General features: G+C 44.9%; 2 protein-coding genes across 4 annotated transcripts in view; one reads left to right on the plus strand and one right to left on the minus strand.

The window, feature by feature from the left end:
* Positions 1-24866, plus strand: part of LOC137538746 (low choriolytic enzyme-like) — a 1161243-nt gene that overhangs the window by 497633 nt on the left and 638744 nt on the right. The window lies entirely within an intron of this gene.
* LOC137537974 (astacin-like metalloendopeptidase) overlaps positions 1-24866 on the minus strand; it is a 192307-nt gene that overhangs the window by 55130 nt on the left and 112311 nt on the right. The window contains exons 7-8 of the mRNA XM_068259895.1: positions 12103-12230; positions 6440-6558 (exon numbers count right to left, since the gene is read on the minus strand). Coding sequence (XP_068115996.1) covers positions 6440-6558; positions 12103-12230 — 247 coding nt within the window. The remainder of the gene's footprint in view (positions 1-6439; positions 6559-12102; positions 12231-24866) is intronic.

The following is a 24866-nucleotide window of genomic DNA, read 5'->3' on the forward strand; positions in this document are numbered from 1 at the left end:
AATTTGTAATTTTTGTTTTTTATATATATGTTTCTATTAATTTTTATGTTGCTTACATGTCCATTTATTCTATTAATTTTTATGTTGCTCTTACGTGTCTATTGATGCTTGTGTCTTAGGACGGGGTCATAACTTTTTGGTCCACTAGATGGCAGCTAAATACTTTTACACATCAATCCCTCTGTCAAATATACAAATTATATTCCCACTGGATCAAATCATTATACTTATTTAAATCTTAAAAAAGACCTTTACATATTCTTTTTTACTTAATTTATTATTTTGCCCGTTTACAGCATCCAAACACTCCTGGCCCTGGCCGGGATTTGAACCCTGGTCTCCAATGTCCAAGGCAGTGCCCTTAACCAGTACTCTATTCAGCCAGTACACCATACAGCTGCACATTTGGTCACCATAATACCTGCATCCGCCCCCCAACTACCCAATACAATGAACACAGGTGGCGAGAGCCCATTGGCTACTCACAAGCCCGCCCTACCCCCCCACACCCTTCCCAAAAACCCAACTCACTGAACACAGGTGGCGAGAGCCCATTGGCTGCTCGCACACTCGCCCTAACCCCGCCCACCTAACACCTCCCACACATCTAATTGGCCCTTTTAGCAAGAACCTGTATATATAAGGAGTTGAGCGTCCTCACCACTTCACTGAGGCGCTACACCTGCTATTGCCGAAATTCTGGTGAGTTCTTTATGTTATTTTATTTGCACGCTTTACCCTGTATTTCTGGCCCCCTGTTCTCTTCTCAATGCTCTATTACCCATTACTCTTGCTGACATATACCCTTTTCCATTACCAATACCACTCATTGCAAATCTGTGTAAAATAACACCCCATAGCCCATTACTATCACGAGCACCATAGCCTCTACCCCCTATTGTTTACTTGCACACCCAACTCTTTTATGCCATCTCCACGAAGCAATTTTTCATATGGTATGCTTTATGATATGCAATATATTGATATGCAAATTTGTCACTGCAGAATTCACTATAGCATAATGTACTGTCTCTTGTCTACAGTTTTGTCCCCACGTTTATTGCCTGATGAAGCGGGCTGGGCCTGCGAAACGCATTGCACTTTTTTGGGGTACTATTTAATAAATGTGATTGCTGCTATTCAGATAGTCTTTCGTGTCTGCTTTATGGAGGTAAGTCCACCGCTTCCTCCCAGCAAATTTTAAAGTTTTTATCCGCTTTTATCCTGCTGGCGCCTCTGTTCTCCTACTGCTAAAGGGGTTAAGGGAGTCATCTGGTTACCTATACTGAAGGGGGGAGGCTGGTGACAGTGGCCTAGGGTGGTAAAGAGTAACATGTACTTCAACTAACCGCTGATCACTGTGTCTGAAAAAGAACTAGTGGTGCCTGGGTGATATTTGTCTAATAATAACTGTATAGACGTGCTGTAGGAATGTTCTGCCCACAGAGAGGGAGGGAGGAAGGCAGACAACTGCAAACTGAAACTCAAACTATAAATAACAGAAGTACCTAAGACTACAGAATTATAAAAGGAAGTAAAGCTAAAAACACTTGTGTTTGTTGAGTTCAAACAAAGGAGCCTCCAAACAGGGGCGTAGCAATAGGGGTTGCAGAGGTAGCGACCGCATCGGGGCCCTTGGACCAGAGAGGCCCTGAAGGGCCCACCCTCAGCTACAGTATTAGCTCTCTATAGGTCCTGTGCTCATAATAATCACTTCTATAGATGCTTTCAATAGTGGTAATCATTAACAAGTTGCTCCCTATGCCTTTCTTGCACCTCTGACACTGTAGTTGCCATTGGCAGGTTTTGGTGCGCCGTATAAATTCTTACGTATAGTGCTTGGGGGGCCCCATTTTAAAACTTGCATCGGGGCCCACAGCTCCTTAGCTACGCCACTGCCTCCAAATACTATTCAACACCCTCTGCAGCTACGGTTGGAGCACAAGCAGGAAAATAAGACTTGCAAAACATTGTTTTATCTCCTGACCTCACAGCAAAATCATACAACATAGATGCTTTCACCTTTCAACTGTTGACTATCAGCAATATAGGTGACTTAGATGTTTAGATTTTATTTTTTAAAGAAAACACAGAATTTATTTTTAAACATATCCACTATACAGTATGTCGTAGAAGAAGCTTTGGTGGAAGACTATTGGTAGAAAGGCAGTTGGTACTGCAGCAGTATGTAGTCAGCATGGAAGGGGATTAGGCAGGTAAGACACACCTCACCCACAGTGTTGTAACTTGCATGCTCTGATCCAAGGGAAGTACATACATGGAAGTAGGAGAAGGGGCAGGAATCATCGGCACTGCAATGTACATTTATTCTTCAATAAGTGAGGCACAGTCCGAATGCATAAATACAAAACAGTAGTGCAGCATACATGGACATACCGGTGCTCAGAGGTGTGATGGTGACGGTGGGTGCTGGGCACTGCTCGCCTGACAGCCGTTTTGCACTATTTCGCGCTTCTACGGAGGCTGGAGGGCAAACTCCGACTATCCAGGTTTAAATAGGCTCTAAGGACGGCATTAGGTGTGTCTACGCCTGTAAAATCTGCCTACTTCCTTTAAGGGCAGCAAATAGCACAGTGGAATGCATATGTGTTCCACCAAAACTTCCTGCTGCTGGCCTCACCTCCCTCTTATGGCATCCTTCGCAGACCAAACTTATTAGATGGCTGGAAAATGCTATTGCATGCATTGGATGCCAATGGAGGGATAGGTGCCATCTAGTGGCTAAATAAAATATGACTGGTGAGGGAAAAATGTGTATATATAGTGCATTTAAATTAAGGCAGGGACTGGAGCAGTAGACGCCACTCTAAGTGGCATAGCGTGCTACAGTGACTGCATATTATGCTTGGTGCACATAGAAAAGTGCAGATTGTGCATACGTAGAAAAATCTATAAAAATATATAAATGCAAAATGATGTGATACTTTATGCAATACACCATATTAGTCAAAAGTGGCAAAGGTGGGGACTGGGTGGGAATAGACTGGTTTAAAATGATGCTCTGGCATCATATGTATCTGGAGGGACTGGAGAGGAGGCAAATGGCCTGGATTGGTGTAACCCCACTGTTTGTACCATCAGATGGTTACATTAGCAAGAGTAAAGGAGGGGAAGGAAGGAAGGGAGGTAAATAGGGTGGGAGAGGAGGGAAAAAAGGGGGAGAGGGAAGGATAAAGGGGAAACGGGAGGGATATAGGGGGCGGGGGGAACCGGGAAAGCAACAGGAACATTGTCAGACGTTGACACTTAAGTGGTAATTAGTAAAAATCTATGAGATATGTGATTCGGATAGCGGCATTGATTTGGAAGGGGTAGCAGTAGCTAATGGCAGAAGTGATGCTAAAAGCTTTTTAATAAATCTAGCATCATTTGCTTAATCTAGAAAAACGGTGGGTGCTAGGGTTTTAGAGACGAATCTCGAGAGACTGAATGACAAGGAGGTAATACTACCCTGGACTGTAACCACCCTGCAGCAATATAAAGATGATCAAATCATAGCAAGATGCTTCAGGAGATACGCAAAGCCATCCAAGTACCAAGACGACAATGAATTCGTCAAAAAGTAGAAAACAGCGCACATGGAATACGCAACTAGGCTGTGCAATTTCATCCTGTAACGTTCCCAACAAGAACACATCAAGATGTTTGAGGAGCTCAGTATAATTAAGTTCCAGCATCAAGGTCGTGCTGACCATATACAATATTCGAAAACACTTAAGAGAATTGATTATAAACGAACTATCATCTAAGGCACTATTAAAGAACGCAAGCTGCGAAACAGAGACATGTCTACATAGATTGTTACTAATTACCATTTAAGTGTCAACGTCTGACAATATTCCTGTTGCTTTCCCGGTTCCCCCCGCCCCCTATATCCCTCCCGTTTCCCCTTTATCCTTCCCTCTCCCCCTTTTTTCCCTCCTCTCCCACCCTATTTACCTCCCTTCCTTCCTTCCCCTCCTTTACTCTTGCTAATGTAGCCATCTGATGGTATAAACAGTGGGGTTACACCAATCCAGGCCATTTGCCTCCTCCCCAGTCTCTCCAGATACATATGATGCCAGAGCATCATTTTAAACCAGTCTATTCCCACCCAGTCCCCACCTTTGCCACTTTTGACTAATATGGTGTATTGCATAAAGTATCACATCATTTTGCATTTATATATTTTTATAGATTTTTCTACGTATGCACAATCTGCACTTTTCTATGTGCACCAAGCATAATATGCAGTGTATACTAAAAGGATAGAGAAAAGGACGGGAAGACACCGGGAGCCCAATCTGGTGTAGTATCGCACGGAGAGATATCGTAATTAGTAGGAAAAGATTATATATACTCACAAAGCTAGGTTGCACTCAAGGCAACCAATCTGTCTCGCATGTGGGGAAGTACCGTCCCCACTCGGCCTTGTGAGGTAGGGTCGATGGTCGCAGCTCCTCAAAACGATACCACCTGCCAAGGTGGTGACCCCTGATCCCAGGGGAAATTCTCGGTACGGGAGGGTAGGAGGCGCCCTTAGAGGTACTATTGATCAGGCTTAAATTGGAGTTTACCAATGGTTATACGGATTGTTGTGTGTAAAGGAAACACACCAATTTTCGTAAGAAATCTATATATAGTTTTTTGGGTAATGGACGTATTGATACTAAACAGTTATTGATATAAGTGATTGGAATGATCCTACCTTAAAGAGTAGTCAAATCCATTAGTGTAAAATTTTTTGAATTTATTGTAGCACTTAAAATGACAACGCGTTTCGCGGCTGAAACCGCTTCATCAGGTCGTATGTTGTGCCTTTAAATAACACACCTCTGAGCTTGGGCGCCTTTCAATACGTCCATTACCCAAAAAACTATATATAGATTTCTTACGAAAATTGGTGTGTTTCCTCCTTGGTCTGCGAAGGATGCCATAAGAGGGAGGTGAGGCCAGCAGCAGGAAGTTTTGGTGGAACACATATGCATTCCACTGTGCTATTTGCTGCCCTTAAAGGAAGTAGGCGGATTTTACAGGCATAGACACGCCTAATGCCGTCCTTAGAGCCTATTTAAACCTGGATAGTGGGAGTTTGCCCTCCAGCCTCCGTATAAGCGCAAAATAGTGCAAAACGGCTGTCAGGCGAGCAGTGCCCAGCACCCACCGTCACCATCACACCTCTGAGCACCGGTATGTCCATGTATGCTGCACTACTGTTTTGTATTTATGCATTCGGACTGTGCCTCACTTATTGAAGAATAAATGTACATTGCAGTGCCGATCATTCCTGCCCCTTCTCCTTCTTCCTGGTGGAAGACTATTCAACATTATCACAGCCAACAAAGCAAAACCCTCTCCCAACAGCCAAACCTCTCCTCCTCCAACCACAAGGGGTTCCTATGAGTGTTTCATAGGGAAAAACTGTCTACAAAAAGTCTGTATGGGCTATGAAAACATTATTGTTAAAAATCCTGTTGAGCTAAACTTTCCCCACAAACAAGGTCCTCTGTGCTCCTTAATAAATCAGTGGACCTTCTGCGTAGTGTTGGGCGAACACCTGGATGTTCGGGTTCGGGTCCATTCTGCCGAACATGGGCCAGATGTTCAGGCATGTTCGGCCCGAACCCGGAAGTCAATGGGACCCCCGAACATGCCGCTTTTGGGGGCCCTATGGGGTCGCAGGCATAAGGGGGGAGCATGCCCCGATCGCGGAGGGGGGGTCGGAAATTCTCCCCACCCCCTCCGCTAGCGCTCCCCCCTCTGCCCGCTTCCCCATAAAAAAAGTTTGCGGAAAGTTAATAGTACCTGGTGGCTGGCTGGCTGTGGTGAGATGAGTGAGGAGGAGTCCGACTAGGAGACGCGTTGAGGCCGGGCAGCGGGCGGTTCAGCGGTAGTACCCTTGTGGTACTTCCGCCCTTTCTCTGACCTCACGTCCTCTACGTGATGACGCATACAAGGGTACTACCGCTGAACTGCCCGCTGCCCGGCCTCAACGCGTCTCCTAGTCACTGCCAGCCAGCCAGCCACCAGGTACTATTAACTTTCCGCAAACTTTTTTTATGGGGAAGCGGGCAGAGGGGGGAGCGCTAGCGGAGGGGGTGGGGGGAATTTCCGACCCCCCCCCCCCCGCGATCGGGGCATGCTCCCCCCTTATGCCTGGGACCCCATAGGGGGTCCGTATTCGGGCGAACACGGCATTGAGTTCGGGGGGCATTGAGTAGTTCGGGCGAACCCGAACTAAAAGGCCGAACACCATCAGGTGTTCGGTCGAACTCGAACAGCACCCGAACAGGGTGATGTTCTGCAGAACCCGAACAGTGGCGGACACTGTTCGCCCAACACTACTTCTGCGCTCCAGGTCCAGCCTCGGGAAACACATTTTTGTGAATAGTATGCCATTGAACCTCATATAGAATAACGTGGCAAACTAAAAGCGTACCTGATATCCCGGGGTCTGGAGAAGCCACAGGCAGTTGTCTGCGCTGTTTGTTGGTGACACTGTAGCATTGTCAGAAGAGAAGATACCAGAGGGTCCCAGAAGCTTTGTTCTGCACAGATCTGCATCAAGAGAGAGATGTTAGGAATGGACTTACTGATCCCCAGAGAGTCCATAGCATCAGGAGAGGAGGGAGAGTCATTAGCATCAGGAAAGGAGAGAGAGTACATAGCATCAGGAGAGGAGAGAGAGTCCATAGCATCAGGAGAGGAGAGTCCATAACAGCAGGAGAGGAAAGTCCAAAACATCAGGAGAGGAGAGACCATAGCATCAGGAGAGGAGAGTCCATAGCATCAGGGAGGAGAGACAGTAGCATCAGGAGAGGGGACAGAGTCCATTGCATCATGAGAGGAGAGTCCATAGCATCAGGAGAGGAGAGACTATACCATCATGAGAGAAGACTCCATAGCATCTGGAGAGAAGAGTCCATAACAACAGGAGAGAGGATTCCATTGCATCAGGAGAGGAGAGTTCATAGCTCCAGGAGAGGAGAGTCCATAGCATCAGGAGAGGAGAGACCAAAGCATCAGGAGAGGAGAGTCTATAGCTTCAGGAGAGGAGAGTTCATGGCATCAGGAGAAGAGAGTCCAAAGCATCAAGAGAGGAGAGTCCATAACATCAGGAGAGGAGAGTCCATGGCATCAGGAAAGGAGAGTTTATAACATCATGAAGGAGAGTCCATAGCATCAGAAGAGGAGGGAGAGTCCATAGCATCAGGAGAGGAGAGAGCATAGCATCAGGAGAGGAGAGTCCATAGGATCAGGAGAGGAGAGTCCATAGCATCAGGAGAAGAGAGTCCATAGCATCAGGAGAGGAGAGTCTATAGCATCAGGAGAAGAGAGTCCATAGCATCAGGAGAGGAGAGGAGAGTCCATAACATCAGGGGAAGAGAGTCCATAGCATCAGGAGAGGAGAATCCATAGCATCAGAAGAGGAGAGTCCATAGCATCAGGAGAGGAGAGTCCATAGCATCAGGAGAGGAGAGTGCATAACATCAGGAGAAGAAAGACTATAGCATCAGGAGAGGAGAGTCCATAGCATCAGGAGAGGAGAGTCTATAGCATCAGGAGAGGAGAGTCCATAGCATCATGAGAGGAGAGTCTATAGCATCATGAGAGGAGAGTCCATAGCATCAGAAGAGGAGAGTCCATAGCAACAGTAGAGGAGAGTCTATAGCATCAGGAGAGGAGAGTCCATAGTATCAGTAGAAGATGGAGAGTCAATAGCACCAGGAGAGAAGGGAGAGTCCATAGCATCAGGAGAGGAGAGTCCATAGTATCAGGAGAGGAGAGCCCATAGCATCAGGAGAGGAGAGTCCATAGCAACAGTAGAGGAGAGTCTATAGCATACGGAGAGGAGAGTCCATAGTATCAGTAGAAGATGGAGAGTCAATAGCACCACAAGAGGAGCGAGAGTCCATAGCATCAGGAGAGGAGAGTATATATAGCATCAGGAGAGGAGAGTCCATAGCATCAGGAGAGGAGAGTGCATAGTATCAGAAGAGGAGAGTGCATAGTATCAGGAGAGGAGAGTTCATAGAATCAGGAGAGGAGAGTCCATAGAATCAGGAGAGGAGAGTCCATAGCATCAGGAGAGAAGAGACCATAGCATCAGGAGAGGAGAGTGCATAGTATCAGGAGAGGAGAGACCATAGCATCAGGAGAGGAGAGTCCATAGCATCAGGAGAGAGGAGACCATAGCATCAGGAGAGGAGAGTCCATAGCATCAGGAGAGGAGAGCCCATAGCATCCGGAGAGGAGAGTCCATAGCATCAGGAGAGGAGAGTCCATAGCATCAGGAGAGGAGAGTCCATAGCATCAGTAGAGGAGAGTATATATAGCATCAGGAGAGGAGAGACCATACCATCAGTAGAGGAGAGTATATATAGCATCAGGAGAGGAGAGACCATAGCATCAGGAGAGGAGAGACCATAGCATCAGGAGAGGAGAGACCATAGCATCACGAGAGGAGAGTCCATAGCATCATGAGAGGAGAGTCCATAGTATCAGGAGAGAAGAGTCCATAGTATCAGGAGAGGAGGGAGAGTCCATAGCACCAGGAGAGAAGGTGGGAGATTCCATAGCATCAGGAGAGGAGAGTCCAAAGCATCAAGAGAGGAGAGTCCATAACATCAGGAGAGGAGAGTCCATAACATCAGGAGAAGAGAGACTATAGCATCAGGAGAGGAGAGTCCATAGCATCAGGAGAGGAGAGTCCATAGCATCAGGAGAGGAGAGTCCATAGCATCAGGAGAGGAGAGTCCATAGCATCAGGAGAGGAGAGTCCATAGCATCAGGAGAGGAGAGTGCATAGCATCAGGAGAGGAGAGTGCATAGCATCAGGAGAGGAGAGTGCATAGCATCAGGAGAGGAGCGTCCATAGTATCAGGAGAGGAGAGTCCATAACATCAGGAGAGGAGAGACCATAGCATCAGGAGAGGAGAGTCCATAGCATCAGGTGAGGAGAGACCATAGCATCGGGAGAGGAGAGTCCATAGCATCGGGAGAGGAGCGTCCAAAGTATCAGGAGAGGAGAGTCCATAACATCAGGAGAGGAGAGACCATAGCATCAGGAGAGGAAAGTCCATAGCATTAGGAGAGGAGAGACCATAGCATCAGGAGAGGAGAGGCCATAGCATCAGGAGAGGAGAGACCATAGCATCAGGCGAGGAGAGACCATAGAATCAGGCGAGAAGAGACCATAGCATCAGGAGAGGAGTGTCCATAGTATCAGGAGAGGAGAGTCCATAGCATCAGGAGAGGAGAGTCCATAGCATCAGGAGAGGAGAGTCCATAGCATCAGGAGAGGAGAGACCATAGCATCAGGAGAGGAGAGTCCATAGCATCAGGAGAGGAGAGACCATAGCATCAGGAGAGCCCATAGCATCAAGAGAGGAGGGTCCATAGCATCAGGAGAGGAGAGACCATAGCATCAGGCGAGGAGAGACCATAGCATCAGGAGAGGAGAGACCATAGCATCAGGAGAGGAGAGACCATAGCATCAGGAGAGGAGCGTCTATAGCATCAGGAGAGGAGAGACCATAGCATCAGGAGAGGAGAGTCCATAGCATCAGGAGAGGAGCGTCCATAGCATCAGGAGAGGAGCATCCATAGCATCAGGAGAGGAGAGTCCATAGCATCAGGAGAGGAGAGACCATAGCATCAGGAGAGGAGCATCCATAGCATCAGGCGAGGAGAGACCATAGCATCAGGAGAGGAGAGACCATAGTATCAGGAGAGGAGAGTCCATAGCATCAGGAGAGGAGAGACCATAGCATCAGGAGAGGAGCATCCATAGTATCAGGAGAGGAGAGCCCATAGCATCAGGAGAGGAGAGACCATAGTATCAGGAGAGGAGAGTCCATAGCATCAGGAGAGGAGAGTCCATAGCATCAGGAGAGGAGCATCCATAGCATCAGGCGAGGAGAGACCATAGCATCAGGAGAGAAGAGTCCATAGCATCAGGAGAGGAGAGACCATAGCATCAGGAGAGGAGAGACCATAGTATCAGGAGAGGAGAGCCATAGCATCAGGAGAGGAGAGTCCATAGCATCAGGAGAGGAGAGTCCATAGCATCAGGAGAGGAGAGACCATAGCATCAGGAGAGGAGAGTGCATAACATCAGGAGAGGAGAGACCATAGCATCAGGAGAGGAGAGACCATAGCATCAGGAGAGGATAGACCATAGCATCAGGAGAGGAGAGTCCATAGCATCAGGAGAGGAGAGACCATAGCATCAGGAGAGGAGCGTCCATAGCATCAGGAGAGGAGCGTCCATAGCATCAGGAGAGGAGAGACCATAGCACCCTTCCCCTGGGAGCTCTATAACCCACGAACAGGCAGTCAGCTTTAGGGGGGGGGGGGGTAATTTACACCCCCCCCTGGGAGCTCTATAACATAGGTACTGCCCCGGCTGTCGGCTATGGGGGGGGGGGTAATTTTTACACCCTCCACTTGGGGGCTCTATAACTCAGGAACTGCCCTGGCTGTCGGCTATAGGGGAATCTTTGCGCACAGAGCACTATGTGATGTTTCCCTGAACTATTTACGTTACATATAGGATTAACTTCATGTTTCCCCTGTTTATATGTTACTGCTTGAAAAAGGATCTTAGAATAATAAAAAAACTACCTGTACATTGTTTTCGAAGACAATCCGCTATATTCTACCGCAGTCCGGGGCTGTTTATGCAGCCGGTTTCTCCTCTAGGTGGCAGTGAGAGTGTTAGGCTTGGTGGTGTATTCTCCACAGTCAGCATGCAACGCATGAGCTGGCGTGGAGGAGGTACACACACTAGCACCAGGAAACAGGCTATCCCTAGTATAGTGGAGGGGAGGACTGACTCCAATAGGAGATTGTGGCGCACAGAGCTGGTGCAGATCTGACAGCCACAAACAATGCTTTCGTTATAACGTCTCAGCGCAAAGTAGCGCCGAGCGCATAAACCAGAACTGAGGAGATCAGGACAGGTAGACAGAATGAACGCTTGCTAGCTAGCGGCTACTTAGCGACAGCAAGCGTCCAAAACCAGACAGACTGGAATGAGGCAGCCAATGCGATGCGGCGATGGCGTGCCTCACAAAGACAGGACAGGACAGTCAGAAAATAGCAGGATTAAGATAGATGAACGTAACACAGATAAATATACAATAAGTATGTTTTCCTAGCGTATTACAATTACAGCTATCAATGAAACTATTTGTAACGTCTGACTAACATATGTATATATCGGCAATGAACCGATATATGACATAAGCAGGAACGCTAACTAGGAATGGAGTAACACAGGGAACAGGACTCAGAAGGATTTGCTATCTCTTCGCAGAGATGAACGCAATCCACAAACGGTAACAGAACAGGATTCAGAAGTATTCGTTATCTCTTCGCAGAGATGAACGCAATCCACAAACAGTAACAGAACAGGATTCAGAAGGATTCGTTATCTCTTCGCAGAGATGAACGCAATCCACAAACAGAACCAGGAGCAGGGTAACTACCTCAGCACGGGTGGTCACGGTACGCGCAACCTACCAAAACGTGCTGGAAAGCTGACTAACTGCACACAGGATATAAACAGTTCGTGTACGTATACATCAGCGACACTGATGTATTAACGTAACACAAATACAAGGAAAATAATAAACGTGCTGGTATGCATATATATTGGCAATGAACCAATATATAATGCAAAGACCAGCAAAGTATCTTAATAACAAGAAACACGATCGGGGGCTAAAGCGACAGCAAGGCAGGCTTAAGCTGAAGCTATGAAAACCCAAGGAAACCCTGCAGGAAGCAGATCTTTATACTGAGGTCATCCAATGGGAGCAGACATGCAGATTCCCACACAGGTGAATGATAATCAGTCACAAGCTGACAGCAGGGAAAGACAGACAAAGCTATGCAACTTGCATGGAAATAGATCAGAACTGCCTGAGCTGCAGCACTACTACTTCCAGTAATAGCTGCTGCAGCAGCGATCATTACACAGAGAAAATAACACAGAGAAAGAGAGAAGCCCGGCATGCTAGGATGTTGTGCAGACAGTGGGCAGCCCTGTTATCGTGCTGCTATTGTCAGAGGCATGCTCTGTAGCAATAAACTTACTGCAGCTATAGAAGTCATTTATCCTCCTGACATCCAGGCTGCTGAGTCCGTCCGTCTGTCCGATGGTTACAGTGCTGTCCGGTATGGGCACCATAGAGTCCTCTCCACTTGTATTGGAGTACACCCACCTAGAGGTGCAACAAGGCATTACATTCAATGATACAATCAGGGCCCGTTCTAAACTTTTTGCTGCCTGAAGCATACTTGTGAGGATGCCCCCCCCCCCCACCCCCATCCAATTTGGATTGATTGCACAGCATCTGACAATTTGCACCACACGTTATAGCTGCAGTGCAACCAAAAAAATAAAACCCTTGGTATAGGTAGGCAGGTAGGTAGCCTTTTATAGGTGCCCCCTGTATAGGAAGCCAGGTATTGATGCCCCCAGTATAGGTAGCCAGGTATGGGTGCCCCCAGTATAGGTAGCCACATATAGTTGCCCCAGTATAGGTCAGCCAGGCATAGGTGCCCCCAGTATAGATTAGCTAGGTAGGTGCTTCCAGTATAGGTTAGCCAGGCATAGGTGCCCCTTATGTGCCCTAGAAACAATGGCACTTAAGGCAGTGGCCTTTACTGTCTATGCCTAAAAACTTCTCCTAGAGCAAATCCCCTTCCTAAAGCTTACCTTAACCATCCCCCAGGCACTAACCCCCTTCCTGATGACTAACCTTAGCAATGCCCAGCTCAATTCGCCTTCCTAATGACTTACCTTAACCACCAACCCCCCAGGTGCCACATTTCCTGTTGCCATAGTTTGGTGATGTACAAATGTTTCTGCCACTTTATCCGATCAACCTTGTTCCAATGTCAGTAAGCTTAAATGGTAACCAAGGCAACAGTTTTTAATTGACAAGAGTGAAATCTTACTAAAAAGAGGTTTTGGGGTTTTATTTTTGGGGGGTTGGGGAAGCATGGAAAGTCTTAGATTTGACAATGCCCTAAGCAAAACTTGACTTTGATGCCCCCAGGACTTCAGCCCCCACACTGGGTCATTAAAAGATACACACTGGGGCATATTCACTAAATTGAGATAAAATTGGGAATCTGGCCACTTCAGCACTGGGACGGCACCGAGTAACGAGTATTTTACCCACCGGAATTTCCAGCGGCAGCAGAGTGAGTCATCATATGGCCAGGGTTGCTTGTTATGACCTCGTGACCATGAGTTTTTTTTGTTTTTTTTTTGCGATCACGAATGCACTCGTTACCCGACTCGTGATCACTAGTCGTAATTTGTGATTAAAAACCCGCCAACTTTAGCGGTTAATATCAAAGCCCTCTAACATGCTAGAAACACAAATTTGCCAGATATGTTAAGAAGAACAGTGCGAACAAGAGAAAAACATTTTTTTTTTTCAAAAAGACCTTATAGTTTTTGAGAAAATCAATTGTAAAGTTTCAATGGAAAAAAGAGTGCATTTAAATGTGGTAAATGACAGTTAATGTATTTACCGCATTTAAATATATAAATTTTTCCTTTGACACTTTAAAAAAAAATTCTCAAAAACTATAAAGTCTTTAAAAAAAAAATCCTATTGTTCCCACTAGGATAACAGAGGCGCCAACAGGATAAAAAAACACTAAAAGAACTTAAAAACCCATCTTGGTAATAGAGGAAGCAGTGGTGGCCTCACCTCCTCCAAGCAGAACACACGACTGTGAATTTTCAGTCAAAACAATTTTATTGGATACGCCAAAAAAAGTGCAACGCGTTTTCAGTGTTGATAATACTGGCAGATGCTGTTTACTCCTATTTGTTATTGCCTGATGAAGCGGGTTTGTATCCCGTGAAACGCGTTGCACTTTATTTGGAGTATCCAATAAAATTGTTTTGACTGAAAATCCACAGTCGTGTGTTCTGCTTGGAGGGGGTGAGTCCACCACTGCCTCCTCTATTACCAAGATGGGTTTGTAAGATCTTTTAGTGTTTTTTATCCTATTGGCGCCTCTGTTATCCTATTATCTACATCAAGTCCACCCTTGGTGGAGGGTTGTACCCTTCCTTCTTCTGCTACTACAGAGAGCGACTTCTTATTCCTGACTGGGGTCAGGACAATCTCCCCACCTGCTGTGACAGTGGTTGCCTAATGGTAACCCTGGTTTGTGAGTATTAAACTAATATTATTACTCTATCAATTATACCTTACCAGTGCATACTACACTATATTGGGCTCTTGGTGTTCTCTCTTTTTCTCTTGTCCCCACTGTTCTTCTCAACACATCTGGCTCATGTTTCTAGCATAGAAATAGCACAAAGCCTGAGTCAAACAGTTCAAACACAGATAATTCCTTGTAAGTGGACTAATAACACTTAACTTTTAATAATTACATTAAAAGGGTTTTCCAAAAGGCTGGCACATAATTATTGTCAACAAAACTTGCTAATGATGTTGGGACCGTAGTAATTGCATATTAGTAGGAATAAAATCCGAACTCCACAAACATCCCAAGATAATAAATATTTACACCTACCACCATATAAACCCAACATGTTTCACTTCATGAAGAAGCTTTTTCAAGGGAAAGTGCAAACAAACATTATAAATAATCACCAGAACTGAGACATATAGCGTGCAGGCTGAAAGTAGCAGCAGATGTAATCTTAGCCTACTGTACTTGCTATGTCTCATTTATTGTGATTATTTATAATGTCTGTTTGCACCTTAGCACTTTCACTATTGCACTTTCCCATGACGGGCCCTGAGTTTATGTTGAGTAAGAGAGGGTCCCCCCATCATGCAGAGTGTGCACTGTAAGGGGAGATGTAATGCACCTCTCCATCTACACAGGAGGAATCACCTCATGGGTTGGGCAGAGCTTCGCTGTGGATTGGGGGTTGTGGCAATTTTGGGGGCAGAGCTTAACAGCAGTTTCCTGTACCCGGAATAGGAAGAATATTTGCTTAGGAAGGTAACAACAAGGAACTCCTTAGCCTTTTGTGCTGGGAAAGTGTTTCTAAAATAATTGTATCATTTTAGTACTTAGAACCAAGCAAATATTATGCTTTTTGTAAACAAGTCAGCAATAGAGATGGCCCGACCGGTTCACCCGGCGGGTAGTTTGCGCAAACTTCAGCTGTTTACGTCAGCAGCGGGGCGTGGAATTAGTTTGAAAAAAAATTGTGTTCGCATTTTTCCCATAGACTTTAATGGCAGGCGAGCGTCCGCCGACTTTAATGGGTAACAGCTAAGCCCCCTTACGTGCTAGAAACACCACATTTGCAGGGTATATGGAGGGGGATAGTGACTACAAGAGGAAAACATTTTTTTGTAAATACCTTATTGTTTTTGAGAAAAATCGATTTTAAAGTTCTTCTTCTGACCATGGGAAAATTTAAATCCCGCCGACTTTAGCGGTTAATGGCAAAGCCCCCTTGAGTGCCAGAAACACGAAATTTGCAGGTTATATGGAGGTGCTCCATTGTATGGGGGGCTCCGGGGAGAGGGGTGGCCAATAGGGATGGTCGGAAATGCCAATTTCCGATTCCGCGGTAAATCCGCATTCCGCCATTGCCAATTACCGATTCCGCTTTCCGCTACCAATTTCCGCATTACAATGCGGAATTTCCGCCGGAAATCATGGAAATTCCACATAACATTTAACATTTAACATAGATTTTCTCAAAAACTATAAGGTCTTTTTGACAGATGCAGATTTTCTGCATTTTACATTACAGTAAAAATCAGCTGACTTTAGCGGTTAATAGCAAAGCCCCTGTAAGTCCTAGAAACACCAAATTGTCAGGGTTTATTAAACTGAATCTTGTGAACAAGATGCAAAAAAAGTTTTCAAAAAGACCTTATTGTTTTTGAGAAAATCGATGTTAAAGTCGGGTGGAATTTCCACGATTTCCGGTGGAAATTTCTGCGATTTCCGGCGGAAATCCGCATACCGCGCTTGCATTACCGATTTCCGCATTCCGATGCGGAAATGCAATTTCCGATCGGAATTTCGGAAATTGCATTTCTGCGGAATCCGAATGAGCATCCCTAGTGGCCAAGCCTCCCCCTCCCCCCGGAGCCCTTGTCCAATCCATGGACAAGGGGCTCCTCCCCACCTCCGGTGCCCCAGGAGGAGGTGGGGGTGACGACTCCCAGGGGGGGGGGGGTTCATGGTGGCATATGGGAGTCCACTTTAAGAAGGGGACCCCAGATGCCTGCCTCATTTCTCCTGGGAGGGGGGCTCCCAGGAGAAATGAGTATAGGGGTACAAAGTACGCCTTACCTATTTCCATAAAGGGTTAAATGAAATAAAAACACAACAATGAAAAAAGTCCTTTTTTAATCTTAATTAACCAGAAATACTTACCTGTACCTTTAAGAAAATGTTACCACGCCAATATCCTCGGAAATTAGCCCACGCCAATATTCTCTCATCTTGCGACCTTGATTGAAGATCTCCGCTGACCTGCACAACTGCCGCCACACACCGCCGGTCCCCACGTCACTGTCCCCCTCCATGTATCCTGGAAATTTGGTATTTCTAGCATGTAAGGGGGCTTAGCTATTAACCGTTAAAGGCGGCGGGCGTTCGCCTGCCATTAAGGTCTATGGCGGACCACCTGTTCGCAGACTTTTGCGAAAGTTCGCGTCCACGGACCCAAAATCGGAGGTTCGCGACATCTCTAGTCAGCACTGCTTATTTCTATTTACTTTTTTTTTTCTCCACAATATTTTTTATTGAAAGAATAACAGAATATTACATAACAGTATATACTGGATAATTTCTCAGAAAATATGTCAATTGCGTCATACTTTATATACATTGAAAGGAAATAATTAGCAGGTTAGGTCACTTGTAAACAATTAAGGACAAGAACAAATAGTGTAAGTTTTCAGTAGGAAATAGTTAAAGAGACACTGAAGCGAAAAAAAAAATATATGATATAATGAATTGGTTGTGTACTATGAATAATTACTACTTACATCCTCATATACAGTGGGTTGCAAAAGTATTCGGCCCCCTTGAAGTTTTCCACATTTTGTCACATTACTGCCACAAACATGAATCAATTTTATTGGAATTCCACGTGAAAGACCAACACAAAGTGCTGTACACGTGAGAAGTGGAACCAAAATCATACATGGAAATCTTTTTGTAGCCTAAGCCTGCTTTAAATTTCTCAATAACTTTATCCCTGACCTTTCTGGTGTGTTCTTTGGGCTTCATGGTGTTGTTGCTCCCAAGATTCTCTTAGACAACCTCTGAGGTCATCACAGAGCAGCTGTATTTGTACTGACATTAGATTACACACAGGTGCACTCTATTTAATCATTAGCACTCATCAGGCAATGTCTATGGGCAACTGACTGCACTCAGACCAAAGGGGGCTGAATAACAACAACAACAAATAACATTTGTAAAGCGCTTTTCTCCCGTAGGACTCAAAGCGCATAAGCATGGCTCAGACCATCGTGGTACAGAGGAAGTTTTTTATAAGTCCGGAAATGCCAGGCTAAACAGGTGGATTTGAATAGCTCCAGGGATGGTGCTGTCTTTACTTGGTGTGGCAGGGAGTTCCAAAGAGTAGGGGCAGCATGACAGAAGGCTCTATCTCCAGATTTTTTGAGGTGCACTCTGGGAGTGATCAAGTTTATAGAACTTGCTGATCTGAGGTTGTGAGAGGTGTGGTGCAGCTTCAGCAAGTCCTTCATGTATCCAGGGCCCAGATTGTGCAGGGATTTGAATGTCAGCAGTCCAATCTTGAAGAGTATTCTCCATTCTACTGGTAGCCAGTGCAGTGAGCGAAGGATCGGTGCAATGTGACAGTGGCGAGGCTGGTTTGTTAGCAATCTGGCAGCAGCATTCTGCACTAATTGCAGGCGACACAGGTCCTTTTTGGGGAGGCCAGCATAAAGGGCATTGCAGTAGTCCAGCCGTGATGTGACGAAGGCGTGAACTAGGGTTGGGAGATCCTCTGGGGGAATCAGATGTTTAATCTTTGCAATGTTCTTCAGAAGAAAGTAGGAAGATTTAACTACAGATGAAATTTGGTTTCTGAAACTCAATTCCCCATCGATTAGTACGCCAAGGCTGCGCACAAGGTTGGAGCTGTTTATGTCTGAATTCCCAATCCTGATTGGTGTTGCTTTAGGATAGAGCTGTTTTGATGGCGAGCGCTGGTTTTATTCGACAAAAAGGACCTCAGTTTTGTCAGCATTCAGTTTCAACCAGTTATCATTCATCCATGCCTGTAGCTCAGCTAAGCAAGAGTTTATTTTTGGAGTAGGGTCTGTTCCACCAGGTTTGAAGGACAGGTATAGCTGTGTGTCATCGGCGTAGCAGTGGTACGTCAGGCCATGTCGTTGGATAAGTGTACCGAGTGGCAACATGTAGATTGCAAACGGCAGAGGGGATAGGATTGATCCTTGTGGCACTCCGAATTGTAGAGGTGCAGGTTTGGACATTATAGGTCCTAGGGATAATCTCTGTGTTCTGTCAGTCAGGAATGATCTGAACCACTGGAGGACTGATCCACTGATGTCACAGTACTCCTGCAGTCTGTTAAGCAGGATTTCATGGTCAACTGTATCAAAAGCCGCTGAGAGGGGAGGCGCATGCGCGAGCCGCGGGAGATGGCCGCATAGGAGAGGAGCTCCGTATTCCACCGCCGCCAGCAGCGATTCCCTCCGCTTACCCAGCCTCACAAACGGGCGGCTTTGCACGGGACGACCTCCGCATCCTTCTCCGCAGCCTATGACAGGCAAAGGGGCCCAGAAAAACACCTCTGCAGCGGGCACCATGGAAAAGTTCCTGCGCCCCCCTCCCAGCCAAGATGGCGCCGGCCACGCAGCTCTACAGGACTCTCAGCTCTCTGACCAGGCAAGTGCAGGGGGGAACACGCAGCCTCTCACAGCAGACCTGCTGGAGCAAACATTAAACAGACACTACCACAGCCTCCATGACTCCCTACAAAATGTTATACTATCTGCTGTGCAGGAGCTCCGGGCAGACATATCAGGGCTGGGGGAGCGCACTCAGGCATTAGAAGACAAGATGGATGCTCTAACTGTTAAACAAGCTGACCTAGCTGAGGAGCAGCAACTCATGCAGTCTGACATAAAATCAATACGCACAGCACAAGAAGACATGGAAAACAGAGAGCGGAGACAAAATGTACGCATTAAAGGGGTATCCATGTCCTTAAAAAGTGAACACATTGTGACCCACTTGAAAGAACTGTTCCATACTATTCTGCCTGATATGCCAGAAGAAATGTGGAGGATTGATAGAGCCCACAGATCTTTAGGTGAACGGCGCCCTGGTACTTCAAGACCCAAAGACATTATCGCGAAACTGCACTACTATGAGGCCAAAGACGCCCTGTTTAGAGCTCTTAGAAATACAACCACCATTTCATTTAAAGGAGACGATATAGCTATATACAACGATTTATCATTAATAACACTGGCTAAACGCAGAGCTCTTAGACCAGTTACGCAGCTACTCAGGGATGCCAATATCCCATACAAATGGGGTTTTCCTTTCCGACTGATTGTAAACAAACAGGGCCTGACCCTCACTTTATCTGATTTTGACGATGCACCTTTATTTCTTAAACAAATGGGACTTAAACTCCCTAACACATCTACACCTGCGTCCCGCTCGTCACCTATGTCATCACCCCCACGGAAGATGCGACATATCTCAGAATGGTCGAAAGGTCCGATCCGCAGTATTACCTACCCTGACAGAGCTGACAATATGGAAGACCAACCATCTGGAACCTGAGCATGGGCCTTAACATAACTTTCTGCGTCTCCTACGGAGACAGGATATTGCCCTCAAACTGCCTGCCCACTTCACATAACCAGCTTATCTGTTCTCCCCCTCTCTAACTGTTAAGCTTTATTCGATTAGCTGCCTCTTAACCATAGAAGCGAACTGAATACACTCCCAAAGCTGGCGGTGGAGACCGGTTTCTCTCACTAATATACCACACTCTGTTTACTATGTTGATTGTTATTTGCCTTCTCCTGAGACTCCTCATGTACCTCCGGGGGACCTTTTCTCAATTTGATCATTCGTTTCTACGAGTGACCAACTTGGGGAGGTCTCCATATAGGCAACAGTTTTATGTTGCCCCTACAACAGACCACTATAATAACAGTGGCATGTTCTGCCAGATTAATGTTCAGATTATTATATATGTTTTTAGTTTTGCTTTCCTTATTATTGTTACCTCTCCATCTATATTAGGTATCGTTTTTAGGTCTATTGGGTCTGTCTTAGGAATATATGCAAACGCTCACATCATCTTTGATAATGGTTAACTTTCTGACCTTAAACACCAAAGGACTAAACACACCTCAGAAGAGGTTCTCTCTGTTTAAAGATTTACGAAGACTAAATATTGATTTGGCTTTCATACAAGAGACTCATATATGCAAAAAAGATCTGCCTCGTCTCTATAACAAGCTATATTCTGAGGTGTGTTTAGCCTCAGGTCCCAAAAAGAAAGCAGGGGTAGCTATACTTTATAAAAAAACACTCCCTCTACAGATCTCTACGACTGTCGCAGACCCCAAAGGGCGTTATCTAATCCTAATTGGTTCCTTATTAGGTAAACCTATCACTTTGGCTAACGTATACGTCCCCAATCAGGACCAAATACCGTTTCTAACAACCTTTCTTAGGAAACTATTTAAAGTCACTAAGGGCACTCTACTGATAGGGGGAGATTTTAACCTAGCTTTCTCTGACATAAAAGACCGATATATCCCTCCTAACAAGACCACTACATCCTTCCACAATCGTAATTCTCGTAAATTCAGAACACTACTGAGACAATATAGACTATTAGACCTATGGCGGATATCCAATCCCACCTCTATAGAATATACCTTTTTCTCTCCACCACATGCATCCCACTCCAGACTAGACTACCTGTTTTCAACAGCCTCTATATTACCTTTATTGAAGGAAGCTGAAATACAACCAATCGCATGGTCGGACCATCAAGCTGTTACTGTAGAGATTGACCTATTCTCCCATAGTCATAAACCGAATTTTTGGCGGTTAAATGAAACTCTACTACAAGATAAGGAACTTTTTTCAAGACTAACAAATGATCTGCAATCCTACTTTGACATAAATAAGGGCTCTGTTTCCTCGGTAGGGACTCTCTGGGAAGCTCATAAAGCTTTTATCAGGGGACTATTCATCTCGGAAGCTACTAAACGTAAAAAAGCAGCGTCATTCAAACTCTTAACTCTTCACTCAAAACTTAAACAGGCACAAAACCTTTATAAAGATGATCCCTCCCAGACGCACTACACCACTCTACACACTATAAAACAAGACATCCAAGCCCTCCAATCCACACAATTAGAAAAAAGCCTGAGATGGACCAGACAACTCTTTTTTGAAAGAGGCAATAAACCCCACACCATTCTCGCTAGAAAATTAAATCCAAAATCATCCCAACAACTCATTTACTCCATTAAAGATCCTCAAGGAACCACACACTTTCATCCTCAGAAAGTTGCCCAAATTTTCACAGAATACTATCAGCAACTCTATAACCTCCCCCAACCACTCCACCATCCTACACATATGCTTAAAATAGACGAGTTCCTAAATCAACTACCTCTACCAAAATTAACGGAAGATAACGTCCAGCTTCTAAATTCCCCTATAACAACTAAAGAAGTCCTAGATGTAATCAAATTCTTACCTTCTTCTAAGGCCCCTGGCCCTGATGGCCTACCATATTCCTACTACAAAAAGTTTAAATTCATCTTAGCTCCCTATCTGACCCTCTTAGCTAACACACTTATGGAAGGGAAAATTGCCCCCAACTCATTTTTAAGCTCCCTAATCACCATGATCCCTAAGGAAGGGAAGGACCCACAACTTCCACAAAGCTACCGCCCAATATCACTTCTTAATGCGGATCTTAAAATAATCACTAAAGTTCTAGCTAATCGCTTAAATCCAATCCTCACATCCCTAATCAATAATGACCAGGTTGGTTTTATAATGGGCCGACAAGCAGGAGATAATACAAGGAAGGCAATCAATTTGATAGAACTAATGAATAGATCTAAAGAGCCTTCTCTGCTTCTGAGTCTAGATGCAGAGAAGGCTTTTGACAGACTATCTTGGCCATTCCTATTCAGAGTTATGGAACATCAGGGGTTCGATGGACCCTTTCTAACTCTAATACGATTCCTCTATTCCTCTCCATCCACCTCAGTAAAATTACCTTTTGCGTCCCCAACACCCTTCCCCATCCTCAACGGTACACGGCAAGGATGTCCCCTCTCCCCTCTATTATTCGCCCTTAGTATAGAGCCACTCGCTTGTGCAATACGACAGAACCCGGATATTGTGGGCGTTAGGCAAGGAACTCGAGATTATAAAATTTCGCTTTTCGCGGATGACATCCTTCTAACCCTGACTCAGCCGCTCACTACACTTCCTGTCCTACATACTATACTACGGAACTTTGAGTCCATCTCAGGCTTTAAACTCAATCAGGAAAAAACTGAGGCACTACCTATTAAGATCCCACAAAACCTACTCGAAACCCTACAAAACACTTTTCATTATAACTGGAAGACACATGCTATCAAATACCTGGGTATTCACCTGACTCAAACTTATTCTACATTATATAAAGCAAACTATCCGTCTCTGATCCAATCTATACTCTCAGACCTACACAAATGGACGGCATATAAAATATCATGGATTGGCAGAATATACTCCCTCAAAATGAATGTCCTGCCACGATTATTATATTTATTTGAGACCCTCCCCATTCAAATACCACCCTTACAGTTTAAAATATTACAACGTGCTTTCTTAAAATTTGTTTGGAATAACTCCAAACCCAGAATTAAATCCACTATTTTAATGGCATCCAGGGAACAAGGAGGCCTGGGATTACCCAACTTAAAACTATACTACCAAGCGGCACATTTAAGACAACTTTCTGAATGGTCTGATCTCAAAACATTCACTAAATGGGGCTTTATTGAAGCAATGAGTATTTTCCCAATATCATTACCAGCTCTAATCTGGCCCCAGACCCCGCCAAAGATCCCTACTGCTCAATTACTCCCTACTATTAAATTCACTCTGCAAATATGGCGGGCAACCGCAAAAACTGCCAACCTTAGATCCCCCTTATCCCCACTTTACCCTATACTAGGAAACCCAGCCTTTATCCCAGGTATGGCAGAGGATTTTATGGGCAGATGGTTCACCCTTCAATATACTAAACTTAGCAATTGGACTGACATACGAACAGGAAAAATTGTAACTAAAGAAGCAATAGAGGAGAAAGTACGATTCACAACTAAGCTCACTATGGAATACAATCAAATTTACCATTTTTTGAAATCCCTTCCCAAGGACAATAACCCTATACCTACTTACACTCCATTTGAACGTCTATGTGATTATAAAGGGCATCAAAAAGGCCTTATATCAGCAATTTATGTCTTGCTTCTTGATAAATCCGGTTCTGCAAAACCTAATCACTCATATATGACAAAATGGGAACAAGCTCTGAACCAAACTATAAGTCTAGAAGACTGGTCCTCTATCTGGGAAAACGCTAAACACACCTCTATGTGCACACAAGTGAAAGAAAATATTTATAAAATATTATTCAGATGGTATAGAACTCCTGAAGTATTAGCTAAAATTTATCATGATGTGTCTAACACCTGTTGGAGGGAGTGTGGTCACATAGGTTCCCTGGAGCATATCTTCTGGTCTTGCCCAGCTATTCAACCTCTATGGATAGATATCCAGACTCTGATCTTAAAAGTAACAGGTATACATATTCCCATAGATCCTATATATATGCTGTTAGGCAAACCTATCCCTAAAGTCAAAAAATATACCATGAGACTAATAACTCATATTCTCACGGCCACTAGACTCTCTCTGGCCTCCAACTGGCGCAGTCTTTGTAGTCCCACAACACCCGAGATTATGGCTAAAATCAGATGGACCAAGCTAATGGAGTTTTTAACAGCTCTATTACGAGATTCAGAAACCACCTATGATAAAATATGGGATCCATGGGAAACATATTTCTTGAACTATATGCCCCCATGATTGAATTGGAAGTTTGAATGGTAACAGGGACCTGAGGAAACTATACCTTAAACACCAACTACTAAACGGAAAGACAGACCCACGCAAATAGACCTCTTCCTCCTAGTTCTATTTTTCTCCTTATTCTTTTTAAGTTTTATTTTTCTCTCAATATATACCTCCTTCTCTTTTGCCTTACAATCTTAATAATACTCCTTAAGGCTGTTTATAGCACCAAGGTACAAATAGAAACCGACATTGTTAGAAGGACGATAAAATGTCATAACCTCTGATATATATGTACCTCTTCTGCTTACAGAATCCTGTATATGTGTATATATCTACATATGTATAATGATCACTCAATGTTTTTGATCTAGCTGTTTATGCTTTGTGAATTCACTTAATAAAAATTTTGTGTTAAACGAAAAAAGCCGCTGAGAGATCCAACAGGATTAGGATGGAGCATTCCCCTCTGTCCCTTGCCATGAGCAGACCCTTGCAGACTTGGATGGGGGCTGTTTCACAGCTGTGGTGTTTCTTAAAGCCAGATTGTAGAGGGTCCAGGATGTTGTTTACTGACAGCCTGGTTTCAAGTAGCAGATAGACAGCCTTTTCAATAACTTTACCTAAGAAGGGGAGGTTGGAGACAGGTCTGTAGCTGCTCATTGCATCTGGATCCATGGAAGGTTTTTTAAGAAGACGCTTAA

The sequence above is a fragment of the Hyperolius riggenbachi genome, chromosome 11 (assembly GCF_040937935.1).
Source record: "Hyperolius riggenbachi isolate aHypRig1 chromosome 11, aHypRig1.pri, whole genome shotgun sequence".
Classification (NCBI taxonomy): Eukaryota; Metazoa; Chordata; class Amphibia; order Anura; family Hyperoliidae; genus Hyperolius; species Hyperolius riggenbachi.